The sequence below is a fragment of the Anas platyrhynchos genome, chromosome 20 (genome assembly GCF_047663525.1).
Source record: "Anas platyrhynchos isolate ZD024472 breed Pekin duck chromosome 20, IASCAAS_PekinDuck_T2T, whole genome shotgun sequence".
NCBI lineage: Eukaryota > Metazoa > Chordata > Aves > Anseriformes > Anatidae > Anas > Anas platyrhynchos.
Genome location: NC_092606.1, coordinates 11,590,487 through 11,612,526, shown reverse-complemented (window position 1 = coordinate 11,612,526; position 22,040 = coordinate 11,590,487). Strand labels below are relative to the sequence as shown.

The 22,040-nt window shown below is 47.2% G+C and overlaps 1 protein-coding gene across 3 annotated transcripts; it reads right to left on the bottom strand.

Moving 5' to 3' along the window:
- Window positions 1–2,436: 2,436 nt before the first annotated feature.
- On the bottom strand, window positions 2,437–17,401 carry MKS1 (MKS transition zone complex subunit 1). 3 transcript variants are annotated; one of them, XM_027445951.3, is made up of 19 exons: window positions 17,256–17,401; window positions 17,061–17,182; window positions 16,926–16,993; window positions 16,188–16,343; window positions 15,004–15,101; window positions 14,676–14,804; window positions 14,253–14,357; window positions 13,720–13,828; window positions 12,814–12,870; window positions 11,798–11,840; window positions 11,230–11,292; window positions 10,399–10,469; window positions 9,471–9,540; window positions 8,050–8,157; window positions 7,371–7,504; window positions 6,991–7,047; window positions 5,777–5,859; window positions 5,599–5,696; window positions 2,437–5,118 (listed from the first exon to the last, which is right to left on the bottom strand). In XM_027445951.3, the coding sequence occupies exons 1-19, from the start codon at window positions 17,333–17,335 to the stop codon at window positions 5,012–5,014; spliced, it is 1,758 nt and encodes a 585-aa protein (XP_027301752.1). In that variant the 5' UTR covers window positions 17,336–17,401; the 3' UTR covers window positions 2,437–5,011. The 3 variants fall into 3 exon arrangements, 2 of the variants coding, with proteins under 2 accessions (XP_027301752.1, XP_038021730.1); XR_005260306.2 differs by lacking the exon at window positions 2,437–5,118 and adding an exon at window positions 5,941–6,886 and having other exon boundaries at window positions 5,654–5,696; XM_038165802.2 differs by lacking the exon at window positions 6,991–7,047 and having other exon boundaries at window positions 17,256–17,400.
- Between the last annotated feature and the right edge of the window lie 4,639 nt (window positions 17,402–22,040).

Here is a 22,040-nt window from a genome sequence, read left to right as displayed (position 1 = left end):
ATTGAAATGTTGATATTGACTTTAGAGAATACAGGCTGTACCTTGAGAAGACAAGCATAATAAAAAGGTAACTGGTGGTGGAAGGCAAATCAGCCCACTCCTTCACCTCACTTCCAGGAGAGGGCTTGCAGCAAGCTTTCATCTGATACCCTAAGCCCCTGGCTAAAATAAAAACATACTGAGACCACAAGCAACAAGCAGTCATTTAATAAAGATCACATAAGCCCCACATAAGTGCAGATAAAAAATACTTCTCCCTCCCAACATACCATGCAATGGCAAGACAAATCCCTGTAGGATGTGTCTGCTGCAGCTTCTTCTTCCCAAAGCCAGCGACAGCACTTCACATGCCAACCCACTGTCCTTGCCAAATGCACCTCTGAGGTGCACATCCCCTGCCTGCCAGCACATTCTCCTCCCTGCTGCAGTGCTCCTTGTTACTACTGGGCTTCCAACTGAACAGTGCAGGAAGGTGGGCAGCACAGACCACCCCCCAAACCACACCAGAAGACTTTGGTAGCCCCTGGTCCACCACAAGCAGTTGGTCAGGGCTGAGACAAAGGGGTGTTTGAGGCTGCTGGCAAGGCTGTAGTTTGAAGTTATGAGTCTTCCTCAGTCGAGTGAAACCCCTTTCTGGAGTCTGACTTTTGTGCAAAGTTGTTCCTCCAGTCATGCAAATGACTAATTTCTACATGTTCCTTTTCTGTTCTATTTACACTGCAATTTTGGATTTTCTAAGACACTGTTGATGTGCATCCTGCAAGCTCTGCCAACTGCTGGCAGCCTTTTCTTCCACCGAGCCAACATTTCTTCAATTACCCTTTTTTTGCATAGTTTATTTAATGAAAAGCCTGGAAGACCCCCAGGGACTCTCAGCTGGCTCCTGCCCCCACACAGACCACATCACTGCTAAGGCTGCAGGATTCAGCCTCCAATAGGTGCCCATGAGGAAGCTTGGCTGGTGCTGAACATTACAGCTCTAGTCTATCCTGTAGGCAGAAGACATTGATGCTCAAGAGAAACCAGCTGCAGCAGATGTGACCAGATCTGGGGACCGCTGGCCATGCACCACAGACAGCACAGACCTGTCTCACTGCTAGACACGGAGGTCACCTGCAGAGACCACAGCATTGCCCAGCCTGCGTCAGCTGCTCTGCCTGCACTCCAGCCTCTATCTTCAGTCCACAGCATCCTGCAGCCTGCCAGGCTCCCTTGCCATGAGTGCCTGGGGCAGTCCCACTAACCATGCTGCTCTGTTGCCCCAAGTTTTTGTGTGCCCACAACTTCTGTCCCTTCCCCTCTCTTCTCCTGTTGAGTTTCAACTAAATGTCACTGCAGTCGTGCCCCTCCATTGAAAACTCTAGGGAGACTCCTCTGGGAAAATATTCACCATTGGAGGAAAAACACCAACCTCCCCTTCTTCCTATCTATCCCCATCTACTACCTGTTATTTAATCCACGTATACCTGGTGTATACACAACCCCCATTCCAACTGGCCAGGCATCTCAGCAAGCTCAAAGAACAAACCCTGCACCAGGTGTCAGTTTTGTTTAAAAGATCAGTGATATTTTTATACATATACATGTATATGGAAATCACATAATTTAATTTATAAAAGGGCATATTCGAAGAACACTTGCTGAAGGTTTTTTTACAAGCATCAGTCAGTTTGTTCTGTCAGGCCAAGGAGCCTGCAAGTATGAAGATGAAACACTGCTAACCATGTGTTGCTTCAGAAGAATATTTATTTGGTTGTAACTGATTTTTATTATTAAATTTTGCTCTTGAGTTTCCGTAAAATTTTATACTAGTCAGAGTTTTCACTATCAAAACTAGTACAATTATGTAAACCTTACTGTATCTCTGTGTAACCTTAACATTCAACCCACCAAATCCTGCCATATAAACACTCTGAGCAGCAAGCACAAGCTGGGGAAATGGTCACCTAATTAGAAGAGCCCATTCTCTCAGGGTCAGCCTTCAGCATCATCTCACTCAATAGTGTTTTATTACTTTACTGCTAAAATGCATATTCTCTTACCTTGTAACTCAATCCTGAAACACGTTTCAGATACATGAGATTCAGCTATTAGTGATAAGCACAACAGAAACACCCTAAAGGAAATTAAGCATTGCTTATAAACATGCAATAAACATACAGAGTCATGAAGTGAACTGTGATTTAAAAAAAAAAAAAAAAGAAAAAGAAGGTGAGTGGCTACAAATTCATTGAACACTTTTCATCCTGGGCACTGAGTGAATCAATCTCTTGTGAAATGTGACCATATCATTAAAGACTGATAGCGCATTGTCGTGGTTCTGCTCGAGTGGGCAGCCAAGCTCCACCACAGCTGCTCTCTCACTCCCCCTCCTCAAAGAGGAATGAGGAGAAAATATGTGAAAAGGGCTCTAAGGTTGAGATAAGGACGAGAAAATCACTCAGTAATTATTTTAATGGGCAAAACAGACTCAGCATAAGGAGATAGTAAGATTTATTGCCTATTACTAACAAGCTAGAGAAGTGAGAAACAAAGGAAAGAAACCAAAAGCACCTTCCCCCCCATCCACCCTCTTCCACCTCCTCCCCCCGAGTGGCGCAGGGGAACAGGGGAATGGGGGTTATGGTCAGTCTACAGCACTTCTTCTCTGCCGCTCCTTCTCGGTCACTCTCGTCCCCTGTGCTGTGGGGTCCCACCCACGGGATGCAGTCCTTGATGAACTGATCCGGTGTGGGCTTCCCACAGGCAGCAGCTCTTCCAGAGCTGCTCCAGATATGGGTCCATACCATGGGCTCCATCCCCCAGGAGAAAACCGCTCCAACCTGGCTCCCCCACGGGCAGCAGCTCCTGCCAGGTCACCTGCTCCTGCGTGGGCTCCTCTCCACGGGCTACAGGTCTGGCCCGGAATCTGCTCCGGCAGGGGTCTTCCACAGGCAGCAGCCTCCATCGGTGCAGGGCCACCTGCTCCACCGTGGTCTCCTCCACAGGCTGCAGCGTGGAACTCTGCTCCACCGTGGTACTCCATGGGCTGCAGGGGGACATCCTGCTTCACCATGGTCCTCACCACAGGCCACAGCGGACTTCTGCTCCGGTGCCTGGAGCACCTCTCCCCCTCCTTCTGCACTGACCTTGGCGCCTGAAAGGCCATTCCTCACTCCTCTCACTCTCCCAGCTGCTGTGTGGTGCAGCATTTTTTTCCTCTGTGAGAGCATATTTTTAAATATGCTCTCACAGAGGCGCAAAACAACATCGCTTATTGGCTCAGCTCTGGAAAACAATGGGGCCCTTCCCAAACATGGGGCAGCTTCTAGATCTTTCTCACAGAAACCACCCCTATGGCCCCCTGCTACCAAAACCTTGCCACGTAAACCCACTACACTCATACACCCTGACAAGCCTTGATTCTGCTGTTATAGAACTGGGTGTTTACCTTCACAACTATAATGCCTCATCTGCCACATCACACCAAAAAGCATAAGTGGAGATCTGACTCATGCACAAGATGCAGCAGCCAGCTCTAGGCCAAGGACACTGCTCTGCTTAACAGGCCAAGCTATGTAATACATTCTGGTAGTTTCTTCCATGAAAAAGCAGGGACAGCAGGGAAGGTAGATGAGCAAAAGTCCTCTTTTGTAAGTGAAATTACCAGGTACATTTCAAGTTGCCAGACAATTCTGCCAGGAATTATGAGAAAAAACAAAGACCAACAAACTGGGGAGTTTGATTTTTCTAGTGAAGGCTGATAACAAGATCAAAACGTAAAGCATGAGGTGAAGATACCAATGGAGCATGAGGAAGGAGTGGGATGTTCTAATAGTCACACACATGGCTGCAACCATGAGTCTCACATCCCCTGCTAGTGAGGAACATGCAAAAGAAAGCCAGTTCCTATTTCTTATTCTGCCTGTGACTTCTAGCTTTACAGATACATCCATGATCTCATCCTGAGAGTTTTCTTCTTATCCCTTCTGTTGGGAGCAGAGTAGAACATGTGGAGATGTGACTTGTGTACAAATCTATGCAGCATTGTCAGTCTGCAGGTAGCTTCGTTCACATGGATTTGAGAGAGGAACAAAAATAGGGGAATGAAATAGGCTGAGAAAAGAACAGGAGAAGAACCTGGGTAAAAACAATCAAAGCAGTGAGTTGCAAGCAGAGCTGATACAATGAACCACGGTTAAAAAGAATAGCTTGAACAGTTCAAAGTTCAGCTCTTGTGCAAACATTACAATCTGCTCTCATTGTCTGCAAACTGTCCAGCTCCAGCCAAAGTTCTTCTATGAGCTAAAGGGAACACATGTTGTCAGTTGTATTCTTGAAGTCCTTCTGCTAACTGATACAGAGACGCAAGAGCCAGCAATTTCAGACACAAAGAAATACAGAATGTAACCCTTTTCACCAGTTCTGAATCTGTCGTACATCACTTTGCTTTGATTTCATACAATGGTGGCAGAGACCTCTCTCTAGGAATGAATAAATCTTAAAAACACAGTTGGACAGATTCATTTTACTGAAGATTGACCTGACAACAATTATCAGCATTTCTCAAGAAGTCAACTATTCATTTAATTAAATACCAAACAATATTCATGCCTTGACCTTCAACAGTAACCTCTTCTTTAAGAAGAAAAGTACATTTACCAAGTCAAGTAGACTTGAAATGTTTTCTAATCACTTACTGTTCAATACTTGAAAATGTGTTAAAGGTTTCCCAGGTCCCATGTCCCATTTTAGTCTGCTCCTCAGAAATGGGAACAATTAGCTGTACCGTTAGGGCCTGGTAACAAAATGACTTGAAAAAACAGGGTTTCTTCCACAAATACGTATGGAAACACAAAGACTCTAGATCTAGATGTGAGGCAGACTCCTGCCCCCATCCAGAGAAAGCTGCAAAAGAAAGGAATCAAAAAGCTTGCAGACACTGGCCTTGGGACTCCTCCTGAACAAGGGAAGCTTGTATCAGAGAGAAGATGCTAAGTGCTCCCAGGCTAGAGGCAGTGGAGGTGGTCAATCACGGTTCTTGTGTCTGGTGCACAGTGTAGAAAGAGCTGCTGATGAGGTCTTGGGGAAGGCTCTCACGTGCTTCCTGCATCCGGCACCGTGCCTTCTGGAAAGCCTCTGCAACACAGCAGGTGACAGCAAGTCAGAATGCATCAGACAGCCTCAGAGAAGAGGAGGGATGAGTCCGCCCAATGAACATCATCTTTCTCAGAATAGGAGTCTCACTAAGTACCACCAACAAAGCACCAGGATCTTGCTGCTCTCTTGACTTCCAGCTCTGTGCATAAGGGAATCAGAGACAGAGCCTGTGCACCACAGCCACAAGCTATGTTTTGTGCCAGGAATGACCAGGCAACCCAGCCTAGGCTTTGCCGTCATGGAGTGACTATCCCTCCTGCCTGCTGAGGGCTGATGCCTCCTCAAGTTTCCAGCAATTTCAGGTCAGAACATTTAACCTCTGCTATGGACTCAGACCCAAGAGAGCTCACAGTGGGAGACAATCAACCCCACAGCAATGGATTCTCTCTGCCCACTCTGTAAAAAGGGGGCAAAAGTGAGCCCGAGGCTCCCCAGGCAGAATGAGACTAAAAGCCCTACCCAAAACATTGTAGACAGAGCTCTGCTGGCTGAAGCCTCCAAGCCGGTCTAGTACACTCTGCATGCGATGCCTCGAGGCACTGGTCTCCAGAAAGGCTCTGCACAGAAGTACAGTTTGAAGTCAGGGCTGGAAGAACACTGCTGTGAAGATGGAACTTGCAATCACTGCAGCACTCACTTGGATTGCTGCAGGCAGTAAAGCCGGAACGTGACACTCCCTGTTGTCTCTGTGTGAAAACCAAAGCGGCTCAGACGCTCTCCCTGCAAAGACAGCAAAAGTTCTCGTAACAGCCTGCAACCTGTTGCAGCAGGCTGACCCTGGCAAAAATGAGCATGCCTCACCAGAAGCAAGCACTCTTGCAGGCAGAGAGTCTCTTCTAGTCCCGCTTCACACAGAAAGTGAGGTAGGAGAGAAGGGCAGATAGTACCAGGCTTTGCTGAGAGCAGGACATAAACACTAGGAAGTTGATAGTGCAGTGCTGAAGGAAGGTTTCAACTGCTTATTCTCACTCAAAGCCACTTAATACTAACTTGCTCATTACACCAGCAAGCACCACTGCAACTTTCTTAATGTGAAACTTCTGCCTGCCTCACACCCATCAGCTTATCACTGCAGGCAACTCACTTCCAAGTGCAGTATAGCCCATGTTCCTCACAAAAACACATGACAATGTTCATACTTGATTAAAAAAAAATGGTGACCTGACAGACAATTTTCAGACAAGGACAGTACAAGCAGGGGCAAGGCAAGATTTTGGAACACATACAACCACTTCTCTAGGTTACACACACCTCAAAAGGCAGAGAGCTCTATCTCAGGGTTTGCCCATTCTTGTCTTACTCACAAGTATCAAAGGGGATCCATTTATTTAGTCAGAGGGACATGACCACAACAGTATCTGTTCAAGTCCAGTCTAAACTGTCCACAGACATCTGAAGTCAAGAGACACCAGATTCTGTACCTGGGATGGGGCAGCCATGGATATAAGTACAGCCTGTGAATGAGAGGCTGGAGATCAGCCCTATGCAAAGGGATCTGGGGGTTATGGTCAACAACAAGTGGAACCTGAGTCAGCAGTGTGCCCTAGCAGCCAAAAGGACCAAGTGTATCCTGGGCTGCAGTAAGCACAGCAGAGTTAGCCGGTCAAGGGGAGTGCTTGTCCTGCTCCACTCTGCACTGGTGCAGCCTCACCTTGAGGACTGTGGGCTACCTTGGGAGCCATGAGAGAAGAAGGACATCAGCCTCTCAGAGAGGTCCCAAAGAAGGGCAACAGACATGATGAAAGGCCTAGAGGGCATGGCGTAAGAAGAGGGTTCGATGTGGCTTGGTTTGTTCAGCTTAAAGAAGAGAAGGCACAGGGGTGACCTCATGGCGGCCTACATCTTCCTCACCAGGGGGAGCGGAGGGGCAGGCACTGATCTCTTCTCTCTGGTGCCCAGTGAGAGGACCTGAGGGAACAGCAGGAAGCTGCCTCAGGGCAGGCTCAGACAGGAGCTGTTGGGAAAAGGCTCTTCACCAGGAGGCTTGTCAGGCACTGGAACAGGCTCCCCACGGAAGCGGTCACAGCACCAAAACTGCCAGAGGTCCAGAAGTGCTTGCACAAGGCTCTCAGACATACGGCTTAATTTTCAGGTAGTTCTGTGTGGAGCCACGAGTTGGACTCAGTGATCCTCGTGGGTCCCTTCCAACTTCGGATAGTTTATCATTCTGCAGTTTCAAGAGCGTAATCCACCTTTTCCCAGCAAGAGCAATGTCCTGCAGTTGAGCCTACCTTGAAGGTTGCTGGTATCCTGACATAGGTCATATCCTCTAACTCAGGAGATCCACCAATGAAAAATCTCCTCAGTTCAGCAACAGTCCCCAGTTCCACAGGGCGCCAGGTAGGGATGGTGAGTATATGGAGACCTGACCACAGGACAGGACAATTTAGACAACAGAACAATTTAGCAGAACAGTTTAGCTGCTCTGACCAACAATGTGAAGTCACAGAGGTCATCACAGTAGATGGATACCTACTGATCCCCAATGCCTTCCCAATAAGCAAGCCCCAGTCACACAGACAGCATTGAAACTACCCTTGCCTATGAGGAGCATCTACTTATTAATACATGAGAATGTCAGTCTAGTTGTGAGCCTCAGATTCCATCTGGGACAAAGGGGGCCTATTGCTAGTATAAAGATGGACATGCAACACTACACAAAAGCATCATAGCATGCAATTTTGCAATGGAACCACTGAAGGAGAAAGGACAGCAACACATGATGCTTCTCAACAAGGCATAACAGTGCACGATACATAAAATCTCTCTTTGCTGCCTCACAGACAGCTAGCTATTCCCTTCAGTATGCAAAGGTAAAGCAACGCCAGGACGGGATGCATCCATTCCCAAGAGAACCATTCAACTCTCATTTCCCTAGACACTTAACATAATGTCCCAAGGATGTTTTACCTGGAGATGCTGGCAGCACCAATGAACCATACCCTTCAACACGGTATCTCTGCCAGAAATCAAGGGACAGAACTTCAAAGTAGAGAACAGGCCATTGAGGGAGACAGTCTGCAAGGAAAAGGAGCAGATTGCAACTTTTTAAAAGCTGTAGAGGGAGATTATCACAGCGGGGAAAAAAATACTAAATGACTAACTCCGCTAGCAAGGAGCCCTTTCTGTATTTCTCCTAAAATGACAGACATAGGTGTATGGGTGATTATTTTCCCCTATAAAAGCTGAACCCTCAGACTTGAGACTGAAAACAGAATTATTGGTAAGATGCTAAAAATTTGGGAAAATTCTTTGTTTTGATGAGTCTCTGACAGCAAGTCCAAACTGGTTTCTCTATCGTTTGGGCAGACAAGACACTCTTCTGCAAACAATTGATGCAAAACATGGGAACCTTTTTATCTCTGATCTTTCTCATCATTGTTGGGGGATTATTAACTTGGATTGCCCTACCCGCCTCCAAGCATTCATTTATTTTCTCCATGGTGAAACAAACTCATCATATTTATTCTAGGCTGAAAGTTTGTTAATGTTGAATACTCCAATCCGAAGTGTTGGCTGAATACTCAAATCCAATGCATACACTGGATTCAAGTGGCAGGCATGCTGTAAAGCTGTCCCTGGTGATTGCAAAACACAGAGCAGAGGGGTTGGTGAGGAAACAGTAGCAACACAATGAAGCAGTAGAAAAAAGCAGCAGAGAAGTCCAGCCTAAAATAGAGATGGAAATTTCAAAGTGACATAGACAATATGAAGATTATACAGGTCACTGAGTGTGTCTACTAACTTAAGATTCAGCACATAGTTTTAGCTGTGTACAAAAATAGGCCCATTTCTTCCACTGCTCTATGCAGTACAACATGCACGGCAATGCAGACCAGCATGTCAGGCATTCTGAGACAGACATGCTAAGACCCAAGTAGTTTTGCATATGGATGAAGCTGACTACAACCTGGAAGCCGAACAATGTCAATGAATACATACAAATACTAACACATTGCTGGGGAGGGCAAACTTAGTATGTGTCCTGAGCTTATGCGGTGATGGGGTGAACATCTTCTGATTGAGCAACGTTTCCCTGAAGTGGCATGGCACTAAGCCTGCTGGAATTCAAGAAGCATTTGGACAACGTTGTCAGAAATATACTCTGATTTTTGGGTGGTCCTGTGTGGAGTTGGACAACACAATCCTTGTGTGCCACTTCCAGCTAGGGATATTCTATGATTCTATAGTTTTACAATTCTGTGATTCCCTTTGTTTACAGATGTCCTTTCACCTTGGCAAGGGACCATCAACAAGTCAAACAGCATGATGCCTACACTGCAACCAAGAGATGTCAGAGCTTTATATTTCAGAGAAACAAGGAGACGTACCTTCTGATTCATTTTCTTGGGAGAAAAACATCTCCAAAGTGAAGGGGTAGCAGAAGTACGCCACGTTATCCTACAAAAGGAATGGGACAGAGATCAGATTCCTGGAGGAGAAAGTTCCATCACTGGTATCACAGGGGGTACAGAAAGCAGGGAGAAAAGAAATAATGGTAGAGCACTAATGATATCCAGACAAGATCAATCTCATCACACTAAGAAACACTTGACTGCACAATGGATCTGCACACAATCCTACTGCTATGTTGATAGAACAGGCTAAAATTAAAAAAATAATAATAACGAAAATAATGAAAAAGAGCAAAACACACCTCAAATGATCATTCAGCCATTTGCATAACTATTACAGAATGCCACAGTCTATACAGGAGCCAAGCAAAATACCTCAAACAACAGTCCTACCAAAATGTTGTATGATAATGATTTTAATATGCAAGTCAGTTCACATCAAATACATAAAAATACATTAAATTTGATTGATTATATTAATACATTAAAACTTTATAAAATTCAGATTTTACTGTCTCTCAGAGAAGAGCTGGAAGAAAGGTTGATTCTGATAAATCAGTTTTGAGACTGACAGTCTCAGGCAAGCCAGAACAATTCTCCATTAACTCTGCACATTTGAGAACACAAAAATCAAAGATCCAAAGGCAATCAGCCAGAAGAAAGGAAAAAGTAAGGTTCCAGAAACTGCTCTGATGTTTTATTTGAATACAGCGGAACATGTAAAACATGAAAAAAAGCATGAAAAACTTCAAGTATAACAACAAGGAGGATTCCAAATATGCTCTGCTCTTGAAGGGAGCTATCATGCTAGAATCTTGGTTGAATAAATCTGTAAGTTGTTATACATTTCAGTTCAGAGAATGACTGTTCAAACTCTGCTCTGCAGGTCTGAAAGCATCCTTACCCAATCCTCTGTCTTGGTGGCACAGGTCTGTGTCACTCCTGATAGCTGCTGGAATGCGGGGCTTGACCAGTCTGGGAGAAGAGAATGTGAGCACAGGGGGTGAATACTTTGGGTAAGAGGAATGATTCATATACCAGAGCAGCTCAAAGGAGAAAGTCAGAACCAGATGTTCCTCCACACTGAACTTCCCTAGGGGCATCCTGCCCCATCTTGTTCCAGGTGCTCTCCAGAACACCCTGGACATATGAGAGCACCAACTCCATCTCTGGACAATGGTAGAACCTTATCGAAATGCACATAGAAGCAAAAGCAGCATCTCAAGCAAACATCAGGGTATAACCAGAAGGGAGCCAGGGCCATAGCTTCAGGGGGATTAAACACATAGCAGGACGTGCATGTTAGTGTTGGGAAGCTTATTTATCAGTCAAAGCTGAATACATCAGTGTCAACACAAAACATAAAAACACAATGCTGGGCAGTGAAATCAGACAAGGTCATTGCTGAGGCAGAAAAGACAGGAAGGCTTTTCTCTGCAGCATCAGGAATGAACCTGGGGTAGTTTGCTGGAAACGATCACCTCTGGTTAAGAAGTCTGTGGACCAAATCCAGCCAAATTTGGAAGGGACAAGAGGGGAAGATGCTGACATATTCAAACATGTCAGTTTAGTTCAAACCACCGAGTTCTGCACTTTTAGCTCTGGAGACTTCTATTTAGATCTCAGACCCTACATTACCTTTTACTAACTTTTAGCAAAGCTGATCTGACTGACTAGCTTAAGCATGCTTTATTCCTTAAATCATTGTGATATGGCTGGAAGCATGAATACTCACGGTCAGGCAGCTCCAGGAAGAAATGAACATAGAGGTTGTCATACTCATAGCCTTGAGCTGAAACTGAGAAGAGAGAATGAATTTCAGTAGCTAACTTCCACACTAACTCCTCCATTACACACTGAAGACTTTTGAGAGAGGCATCACAAATAACCTCAGCACAACCAGTTACTGCTAGAAGCTGGGAAAAGGCAAGGTCTTTGAAGTAAAAGAATAAGACCTCAGAAAAGATTTTCTCAAGACTAGCCTATCCACATATAACTAACCAGATTACAGAGATCACAAAATTAATTGCCTTCTTTGCATGTCTGTTAATTCCCCTATCTGTTGTCTTTTATTCAGAACTCTGTCTTCCTAGAAAAGCTGCAGTATTTATAAACCTCCAATCAGTAAATGCCACTTGTCTGCAAAAACAGTGGAGAAGGGGGAGTAAGTAAAGAATTTTAGGGAGAGAATCACCTACTCTAGACCAGGTTGTGAACCAAAAATCTTTAGACCTTTCATAGCCTCAGCCATCCCAGTATACCCAGATTTGCCCCTACAGTTACTGTTCATAATGAGGACTCACCTACTTCTCCATTCACAAAAAGACGCAATGCACCAGGAAGAGTCTGTAGAAACAAGCAGATTAAGGGCTTAGAGACCACTGGTGGAACCTCTTTCAGTTCCCCCCCCTTCAGGGTCTCACATGGATATCCTACAGACATTTGTACTTGAATGCTTTGCTTTGCTGGTCAGGGAGAAATCATCACTTCTTGCATCAACCTGTCATCCTTTCCAGAAGTCAGGAGTCCCTCTGGATAGAGGCTCCCTATGAAGACCAAATTCCTGTACTGCAGGAATTCACTACTCTGTAAAGCAGATCTACAGATTTCTAGATGGATATAAAAATGTAGTGAGAAGTCACTTGCAAAAATCATAAAATCATAGTCCTGGTTCTCCTGTAGTGTTCTTGCATATGCTCAGGAGTATGAAAAAAATAACAACAACCAAAATAACAAAGCCAAAAATCCATAGGACAAATTGAAACACACTTAGCTTAACTAGCTGCAGGAAAGAGTACAACAACTTTCCTACTTCGGCAAACAATACTTTAGCAAAAAAAAAAAAAAAAAAAAAAGGCTGCAGCCTAGGTAACTTAGTGAGCAAGAAAACTGTGCATGAGAAAAGAAAAATTTAGTGAGTTTGAAGGTTGGGAGGAGCTGTTTACTTGAACAAAGTGGGACACAGATACATTTGATATTCAAGAAGTTAACAGCAATCTCTATCCCAAAAGATACAAATCCTCTTTCTGTTTTATTACAGTCAAAGACCTTCAAACAATGGATGCAGTCTCACTGAGACTGCAGCATTCAGCATGCTCTGCTACAGGTCTGACAGATGCATGTTGGACCTTCGCAGTCCCCATATCCATTGCAATCATACTCTTTCAACCCAATTTTCAGTAGGAGGCCATGAGGTAAAAGCTGCCAACACAACCCCAGAACAACACAATCTTTGGAGACTGGTACAGAAGTCAGCCATGTGAACAGCCTGCAAAGGCCGCAGGGCTCCAGGTCCCTGCTGAGTGCTGCTGGTACTCACCATCTCAAATTCTGAGCCTACAAGACCACTGAGGTACTCCTTGTGTCGACTGTACAGCTGAAAACACAGAACAAGTGGATTAGAGCGTCTTCTTGATTATAGGTTTTTACTTATATTACTGCAAAAAATGTAATGGATATGTAACTTAAAACCAACTTAAACTGTTGACAGGCTCAGCTAACAGTTTTTTGCTTTTATAGTAGATACAGAGAATGTAAGAATTTAATAGAACAAAAGATGCATAACTGCTAGCACTGCATGAAACTCCAGCTTCAGAAGAAACCTCATCAAAGGTCAATATGAGGTAAAAAGAAGCTCCAAAGAATCAGCAGTTCTTATGTGACATAATGGGAGATTAGTGTATCTAGGTCAGGATTTCCTAATTGGCACAAAACCAATAAGGAACTGTACAAACTAAAATTAAAAATGAAAACAGACTAAGCATCCTTATAGACTGCCACAGGCAAAAAGACAATTAAAAAAGGTCAAGGCACAAAATGAGTATCTCAAGTATCCTGGAACATTATGGGTAATGAGAAATCATTCAGGAAATATACAGGCAGCAGGAGGAAACCCAATGAACGAGTTTGCCCACTGCTTGAAAGGGAAGAAAAACCACTGGCAGGTGACACTATTGATGGTTTCTTCCATCAGCTCCTGCTATCGACTACAGTCAATAGCCAACACAAGCTTACCAGTGGCAAAAAGACAAGGCCCTCAACCTAGTTTAAGGAATGAAGCAGTCAGGGAGTATTTATTGGAGTTCTTGTATCACTGAACATGATGAAACTCGCTGCAAGCGACATTCATTTTGTAGCTCTAACAATTATGTCTAGTTGAAGGTCTTTATTCCCTTGGTCAAATCAGGACGACTAGCCAATATAATCAACAGAGGCCAGTCCTTACATCTCTGAACACACGCTGCTCACGTTCCTCCTCCTCTTGCTGCACTTGGATGGATGCATTCTCAATGGTGTATTTCCACAGCTCTCGCTTCTGTCTATCCAGCTCAATCCTGCAGAACCCCAAAATGCATGGGGAAAACCCCATTACGCAGAAAACAGACCCAGCAATATTATCAGCTGTGCCATCATAAAACACCAATTGCCCCATCAAGGCCTGAACAGAAACAAAATGTCACTAACAGTCCTCTCCTTATTCTTGAGTGCCTGACAGCATCAATAACTCAGAGAGACTTGCTTTTGTCCATTGTACACATAACCTGTATTCCTAGGGACTGGCTCCAAAGCCCCACACATCATATGCACAGTGACACCAAGCACAAGGAAACAATAACCCTGTCTTACAAACCTTTGGAATAAACCTAAATAATAGCCCTCAATTTAAGTGCAGACTCACTGCCTAAGGGGTAATTAGGAGACAGCAATTTCAGCCCTCCATACCAGTCCCAAATGTGGTACCAGCCCTGTCCCGCTCACCAGTAGGCTCCTTTGGTGCCAGTAAAGTCAGGCTTCACTGTGATCACCCCACTGCCATCCACCTTGATTGTACAAAGAACACGTTCATATTCCCTTTGACCAAGCCTAATGGAAGACATCAAGAAACACAAAGACAGTCTAAACAGAGCACGTGGACATTTTCTTGCTCCGGAACAGCAGAGCTGGTAAAAGCACATGGAGGTACATAAGGGAATAAATATACCAATACTTCACTACATTAGTTTAAGAAGCCTTTTGGAGGGATACATTCCATACCTCCCAAGAAGTAGAGAGAAAACAGCAGCTTGAGTTACTGTGCTCTTTGAATTCCCTCCCCTTAACTACTGAGAGAAACAGAGGTGAGTAAGGAGAGGAGATGGGCTTGTTTCTGGGAAATGAAGATCATTTGGGAATTTTACTTACTTCCCATAAGGTCCCAAGTCCCCCATGACGTACATAGTCTGAACAGGAGTGTTAATCACATGATTGTTCTTTATAAATTCTTCTGAGGGCTCCCAGGTGATTATTTTTGACTTAAGAGAATTCGCCTCTCTGTCAACAACACAAGCACAACTTATTGTCAACAGAACTCACTGCGGTAGCCAGCAATGAACTCTCCCACAATGAGGAGTCAAACTGCCAGACTCTGAGTGCAACACAGCTCAAGCCACCAACTTCCACGGACCAGGCTGCTCTGCAGCTGGGACAACAGGAAACCTGCATTAGCAAGCTCCAACCCGGTTGCACTCACATTGGTTTACGGTCTTGTCTTCTCCTCCTCACATTGGCCATCCTCTCTGCCAGATATGACGGCACCTCATGATCTGAGTCAGTTACCTTCTGGCAGTGCTGAAGGAGAGAAACAGAATAGAAACAGCTTAAATACAACAGGACTTCTTTCTCAAACACATCTCCACTCCTGGAGAACAGAACAGGTATTTACATACACATACATGGACAAACTGCTAAAAGACCATAGAGTTGATTCACTGCTCTTGTGGAAAAGCAGAGCTGAAGTCCATCCAGCAAGTTATGTACAGATGTGGTGAAAGTTTCCCTCCCTAACTATTTTACTGATTGGTCCTTGTAATAGGAATGTGTGTTAGCTTTGTTGGTATGCATACGGCATGTATGTATATATATTAGTTTGCATTTTATGCTCATGAGTGGCATTTCTTGTTCATACAGTAAGCAAACTAAAAGACACCTGCTCATCACAAGGTTCAGAGACAGCCCAACCTTGGGGTAAGTACTTTGCTATTCTGCTACTTGGATGATCAAAGAAGCAGAACTGCAGACAACCAAGATCCTAGCACCCTAAGCCCCTCTAAAATACACTTGAAACCTCACGCCCCATATTTGGGGTCACAACTATTACAAGATCAATCCAGGAATGACTGGATCATAAGCTGTTTTAAGTTTCACTCAGCTACATTACAAATCATCCATCTAAACATCCCCAGTTTTCCAGGCAGGGTCATGCTGCCCCTCACAATTTCCTGCCAGTGAGGCTGAACAGTAAACAGGATAAAGGGGTCTCTTCCCATCCTTGGGCCATCAAGACAGCATGAATCAAGACTGCTAGAAAGCATTGTGCATGAATCACCTCATGCATATGAATAAATGTGTGCCTTGTAATTCTGTATTCTGTGTCCAGACTTCTCACCTTGGTTGGTAACAAGCCAGCATTTTTCTAACAGAGCAACTCTACAATGCCAAGTCCCTCCAACCTGTCCATTGCACTGAAACAGTGAGACCTCATGCTGGGTCTGGGATGCCAGGTGAAGCTGCCTGCAGAAGCAGTATGTTCTCCTGCTCCCAAGATATATGGCTTGCTTCTCCATGGCCAAGAAATGACAAACATTCCCTCTGCAGTGGGCGTAGTGTTGTTGACAGATACTGCTGTAGAGATTATGCAAAACAAAAAGCTGGTACCTCCTCTAGGTTGGTGAATCGGTCATGATCAGTGTAGGTGAAGATGCGATAGTTCTTCCGACCCCCAGCCTTCTCCAGTTTCAGGATCTCCTTGTGGTACTGCCGGTCCAGGTGAGTTTGACAGGCTGACTCATTTTGATAAAGATCTACCTCAAACTGAGAGCACCACAGGTAAAACATAAAAGTTGCATTTCATCAGCAAGCTCAGGGCCAAAGTTTTTCAGCTGAGATTTGTGGAGACACCAAAATGCTGCACTTGGGTCACAACAACCCAGTGCAGCAATACAGGCTTGGAGAAGGGCGGCTGCAAAGCTGCCCAGCAGAAAAGGACCTGGGGGTGCTGGTGGTGTGCCCGGGTGGCCAAGAGGGTTAACAACAGACTGGCCGGCATCAGAAACAGCATAGCCAGCAGGACTAGGGAGAAAAGACCTTCAAGATCACTGAGTCGAACAAGGGGATAGCCCCCTGTACTGGTAAGACCACTACAAGAAGGATACTGCGCTGCTGGAACACATCCAGAGAAGAGCAACAGAGCTTGCAAAGAGACTAGAAAACAGGACATATGAGGAGTGGCTGTGGGAACTGGGGCCGTTTAGTCTGGAGAAGAAGATGCTAAGGAGAGAACTCATCACTCTCTAGATCTGCCTGAAAGCTGTCCCCCTGCTGGGGCCCCGCTCGCCCCGACACAGGGGAGCCGTCGGTCGGTACAGCGAGGAGAAACAGCCGCCGCACACCCACCTGGCTGAAGAGCTTCTCCTGCCACCCCACCTCTGCCTCCTCTTCCTCGTCCGGGGGCCGCCGGGCATCTGCGGTAAGGGGTCGGTCACCACAGGCAGCGCCCGGGAGCGCCGCCCCGCGGGGCTCCCCACTTACCTGGCGAGGCGCGGGCGGCCAGCGCCAGGAGCTCGGGGCCGCGCGGTGTGGAGAGCGGCGGCGGCGGCGGCGAGGCCTGAGCCGGGAGGGGCCCGGCGGCCGTGACCCGCTGGATGCGGACCCTGCGGGGGGACAGGGAGGAAGAGTGAGAGGGAGCAACCCCCGGAGCCGGGCCGAGCCGCGCCGGGCGCTCACCGGAGGCGCAGATTGCGCACGGGGTCGCGGGAGCGGTACACGGCGCCGCCCGCCTCAGCGCCCCACAGCCGCTCCGCCATGGCCCCTCACCATAGACACGGGGCGGTGGCGGCCGCGGCGCCGCCCCTCGGCCGGAGGGCGCCGAGCGGCGGCGGCTCCGCCCCGGCCGGGCTGCGGCAGGGCCCGTTCTCCCGCCGGCCTCCGGATCGGCCTCGGGGCGCTCTTGCGGCCCGCCCGCGGCTTGGGGCGCCTCCCGCGAGCGCGGTGTCCGCAGCCCCCCCGCGGCTGGCGATGAAGAGAAGCCCCCACAGCCGCCCGCTGGCGATGCTGGCCGAGAAGATGGGCTGCGCGCCACGGAGCCTGATACGCGGAGCTGAAGGCTGTGAGAGCTGTGAGGAGCCGACTGCCAACCTTTGCCTCTCGCTGCTTGTTTCCCTGCTCCTGCCCACCACGTTACTAAGGAACGGACATCTTCAGGGGGACACCACTGCTGTCGGCTAGGGCCTCACTACCACGTAGCCGTGGGCCTCTCTCTCTCTTGATGTGAGCTGGTGCTGCGCCCTGCTGCCAGCACACTAAGCATCACTGCCATTTCGCAGCCACCTACCCGGTACCACCCACCCTAGCCTCCTGCCTGCCCTGTCTGCGTGGCTTGTGGTGGGATCTGGTGAAAACGTCATGGAAAGTAAGTTTGCAGTAAGTTTGCAGATGACACCAAGCTAGGTGCGTGTGTCGATCTGCTCGAGGGTAGGAAGGCTCTGCAGGAGGATCTGGATAGGCTGCACCGATGGGCTGAGGTCAACTGTATGAAGTTCAACAAGGCCAAGTGCCGGGTCCTGCACCTGGGGCGCAATAACCCCAAGCAGAACTACAGGCTGGGAGAGGAATGGTTGGAGAGCTGCCAGGCAGAGAAGGACCTGGGAGTGATGGTGGACAGTCGGCTGAATATGAGCCAGCAGTGTGCTCAGGTGGCCAAGAAGGCCAACGGCATCCTGGCTTGTATCAGAAACACTGTGACCAGCAGGGCTAGGGAGGTGATCGTCCCCCTGTACTCGGCTCTGGTGAGGCCGCACCTCGAGTACTGTGTTCAGTTTTGGGCCCCTCGCTACAAGAAGGACATCGAGGTGCTTGAGCGGGTCCAAAGAAGGGTGACGAAGCTGGTGAGGGGCCTGGAGAGCAAGTCCTATGAGGAGCGGCTGAAGGAGCTGGGCTTGTTCAGCCTAGAGAAGAGGAGGCTCAGGGGTGACCTTATTGCTCTGTATAAGTACATTAAAGGAGGCTGTAGCGAGGTGGGGGTTGGCCTGTTCTCCCATGTGCCTGGTGACAGGACGAGGGGGAATGGGCTAAAGTTACGCCAGGGGAGTTTTAGGTTAGATGTTAGGAAGAATTTCTTTACTGAAAGGGTTGTTAGGCACTGGAACGGGCTGCCCAGGGAGGTGGTGGAGTCACCATCCCTGGAAGTCTTCAAAAGACGTTTAGATGTAGAGCTTAGGGATATGGTTTAGTGGGGACTGTTAGTGTTAGGTTAGAGGTTGGACTCGATGATCTTGAGGTCTCTTCCAACCTAGAAATTCTGTGATTCTGTGAAACCCACCTGGTCTGTGGCAACCAGTTCTGCCATTTTCTTAGGTCTCTGGGCAGTGTGCATGCAGCATGCAAGGAGTTAATAGCTAAATGAGCCCCTTTTAGCAGCACCTGTTAAACAAACTTCACTTTATGTAGTTGCACTTTCTGAAGGGGAGCAGCACAGAGGGGATTGTGTTGCTCCTGCAAGAAGCCAGGGGCCAAGCATGCTGTTGGCGCTAGCAGTGTGATGTCCTCCATTGCAAAGTAGCCATCTTCTTTCACAGCTCCATGCCTAGCTGGACATGAAACATTGCTCAGGCTTTTATAAAAGGTCAGAGTTTGCAGCACAGTCCAATGCAACTTTGCTCAAACTGCACTTGATGTGCCTTGGGATTTCAACCAGTGGGGCTGTGCTGCTCACTGACATGCTCACATTGATAGTCTGATTTTACTCCAAATACTTTCCAACACACAACATCATGCTGCGCAGCACAGCTAGCTATGGTCACACATCTCCCTGGTCCTTGTTCCTCTACCACATCTCCAACAGACCTGGCATGTCAGTACCTTTGCAGCAACTTGCATTCAAGTACCCAACTCCTTTCCCAGACTGCCTGGCATCCTGTAGAAGTTGCATAACACCACTTCAGGTCTCTCTGTATCTTCTTGAAGTCTTCCTTGGGTTTATTTTTTATTTCTCATAGGACTGCTGCCACTCCTTGTCCTACTGCAAGGCAGCTGCTGTGGCCTCACCTGAGTTGCAGCCTCTTGCCCCGCTGCCACCTTTCCCCATCCTATGATTTAACCGGAGGCCCACTCACTGGGTCTCTCATGTTTCACTCCCATTTTTAAAAAAGGTAGAAAAGAGAAACCGGGGAACTACAGACCAGTGAGCCTCACCCCTATGCCTGGCAAGATCATGGAAAATGTCAAGGCACTTGCAAGACAAAGAGGTGATCCGAGACAGCCAGCAGAGCTTCAACAAGGGCAAATCGTGCCTGACCAATCTAGTGGCTTTCTATGATGGAGTGACTGCATCAGTTGATAAAGGAAGACCGATCAATGTCATCTACTTGGACTTCTGCAAGGCCTTTGACATGGTCCCACATGACATCCTGGTCTCCAAATTGGAGAAAGTTGGATTTGATGAGAGAACCATTCAGCAGATAAGGCTTGAAGGTCGCACCCAGAGGGTAGTGGTATGTCCAAGTGGAAGACGGTGACAAGTGGTGTCCCTCAGGGGTCTGTTCTTGGACCGGTGCTGTTTAGTATCTTTATCAATGATATAGACAGTGGGATCAAGTGCACCCTCAGCAAATTTGCAGATGACACCAAACCGAGTGGTACAGTTGATGCAACAGAAGGAAGGGATGCCATCCAAAGGGACCTGGACAGGCTGGAGAAGTGGGCCCATGTGAACCTGATGAGGTTCAGCAAGTCTAAATGCAGGGTGATGCACCTGGGATGGGGCAATCCTGGACATGAGCAACAGGCTAGGAGAAGAACTCACTGAGAGCAGCCCCGCAGAGAAGGACCTGGGTGTTCTGATGGATGAAAAGCTCAGCATGAGCTTTTGAGCTCAGCATGAGCCAGCAGTACACGCTTGCAGCCCAGAAGGCCAACTGCATCCTGGGCTGCATTAAAAGAAGAGTGGGCAGCAGATTGAGGGAGGGGACTGCCCCTGTCTACCCTGCACTCGTGAGGACCCACTTGGAGTACTGTGTCCAGGTCTAGAGCCTCCAGCACAAGAAGGATGTGGGGCTGTTCAAGCAAGTCCAGGGGAGGGCCACAAAGATGATAAAGGGGCTGGAGCATCTCTCCTATGAAGAAAGGCTGAGAGAGCTGGGATGGTTCAGCCTTCAGAAGATATGGCTCCAGGGGTGACCTCATTGCAGCTTTTCAGTACTTAAAGTTGTCTTATAAAAAAGATGGAGAAGGACTCTTTACTCAGGTAGATAATGACAGAACAAGGGGGAATGGTTTTAAACTAAAAGAGGGGAGATTTAGATTAGAGGTTAGAAGGAAATTTTTCACTCAGAGGGTGGTGAGGCACTGGAACAGGCTGCTCAGAGAGGTTGTAGATTCCCCAATCCTGGAGGTGTTTAAGGCCAGGTTAGATGAGGCCCTGAGCAACCTGATCTAGTCGGTGGCATCCCTGCCTATGGCAGGGGGGGTGGAACTAGGTTATCTTTGAGGTCCCTTCCAAAACAAGCCATTTGATGATTCTATGATTCTTCAGATAAGTCTCTCCCTCCAGCTTGGCATGCCTGAGTGCGGGGCCCAGCTCAGCAACCCACCTCCGCCAGCCAGGGCCCCACTTCTGAGGAGTTCCCCTGTTACAGGCCTGCTGGGGTAGGAGTTGCTTCCCACTGCTACTCTTGGGATGTTTTGGTCAAGGCAAGTTTAAATACTGCAGGAGAGCATATTCACTTAAATGTGCTGCAATGCTGACATGACGTGCCACATCAAACTGGCACACTGTACCGGGTCTGGCTGGGATGGAGTTAACTTTCCCTGCAGCAGCCCACACAGTGCTGTGCTCTGCACTTGTAGCTAGAACAGCAGTGGTATCACAACAGTGTGGTGTCTATTGCTGAGCAGTGCTGGCACAGCATCAGGACTCCCTCTAACCCCCAGAGAGCCAGCAGGCTGGGGGTGGGCAAGAGGTAGGGAAGGCACATCACCAGGGCAGCTGACCTAAGGCAACCAAAGGGATATTTCATACCGTATGATGTCAGACTCAGCAATAAAAGGTGGAAAATGGAAGAAGAGTGGAGGGGTGGGCTCCCATTGTGAAAACGTCTGTCCTCCCAAACAATGGCTATGTGCATTGAGGCCCTGCTTCAAGCCCCTGCATCAAGCATTGCTCATTTGTGAGAAGTAGAGAGTAATTTCTTTCCTCTGCACTTCCACATAGCCTTTACTTGTTTTTTCGCCCTTTTCCCCTTTCCTTTTTTTTCCCTTCAGTTAAAATATCTAATTAATAATATTTTTTTCCTTAATAATTATTTTTTCCTTTAATTAAAATATCCTAATCTCAACCCATGAGTTGTTTCTTTCCTTTTCTTCTTCCCCTCCTCTTCTGAGGAGGGGGAGTGAGAGAGCGGTTGTGGTGGAGTTCAGCTGCCTGACAAAGTAAAGCCACCACATACACACACAAGTAGTTTGAAGTATAAAGCCTGATAGGATTCAGATATCTCACCTTCTCAGACTAGTTGT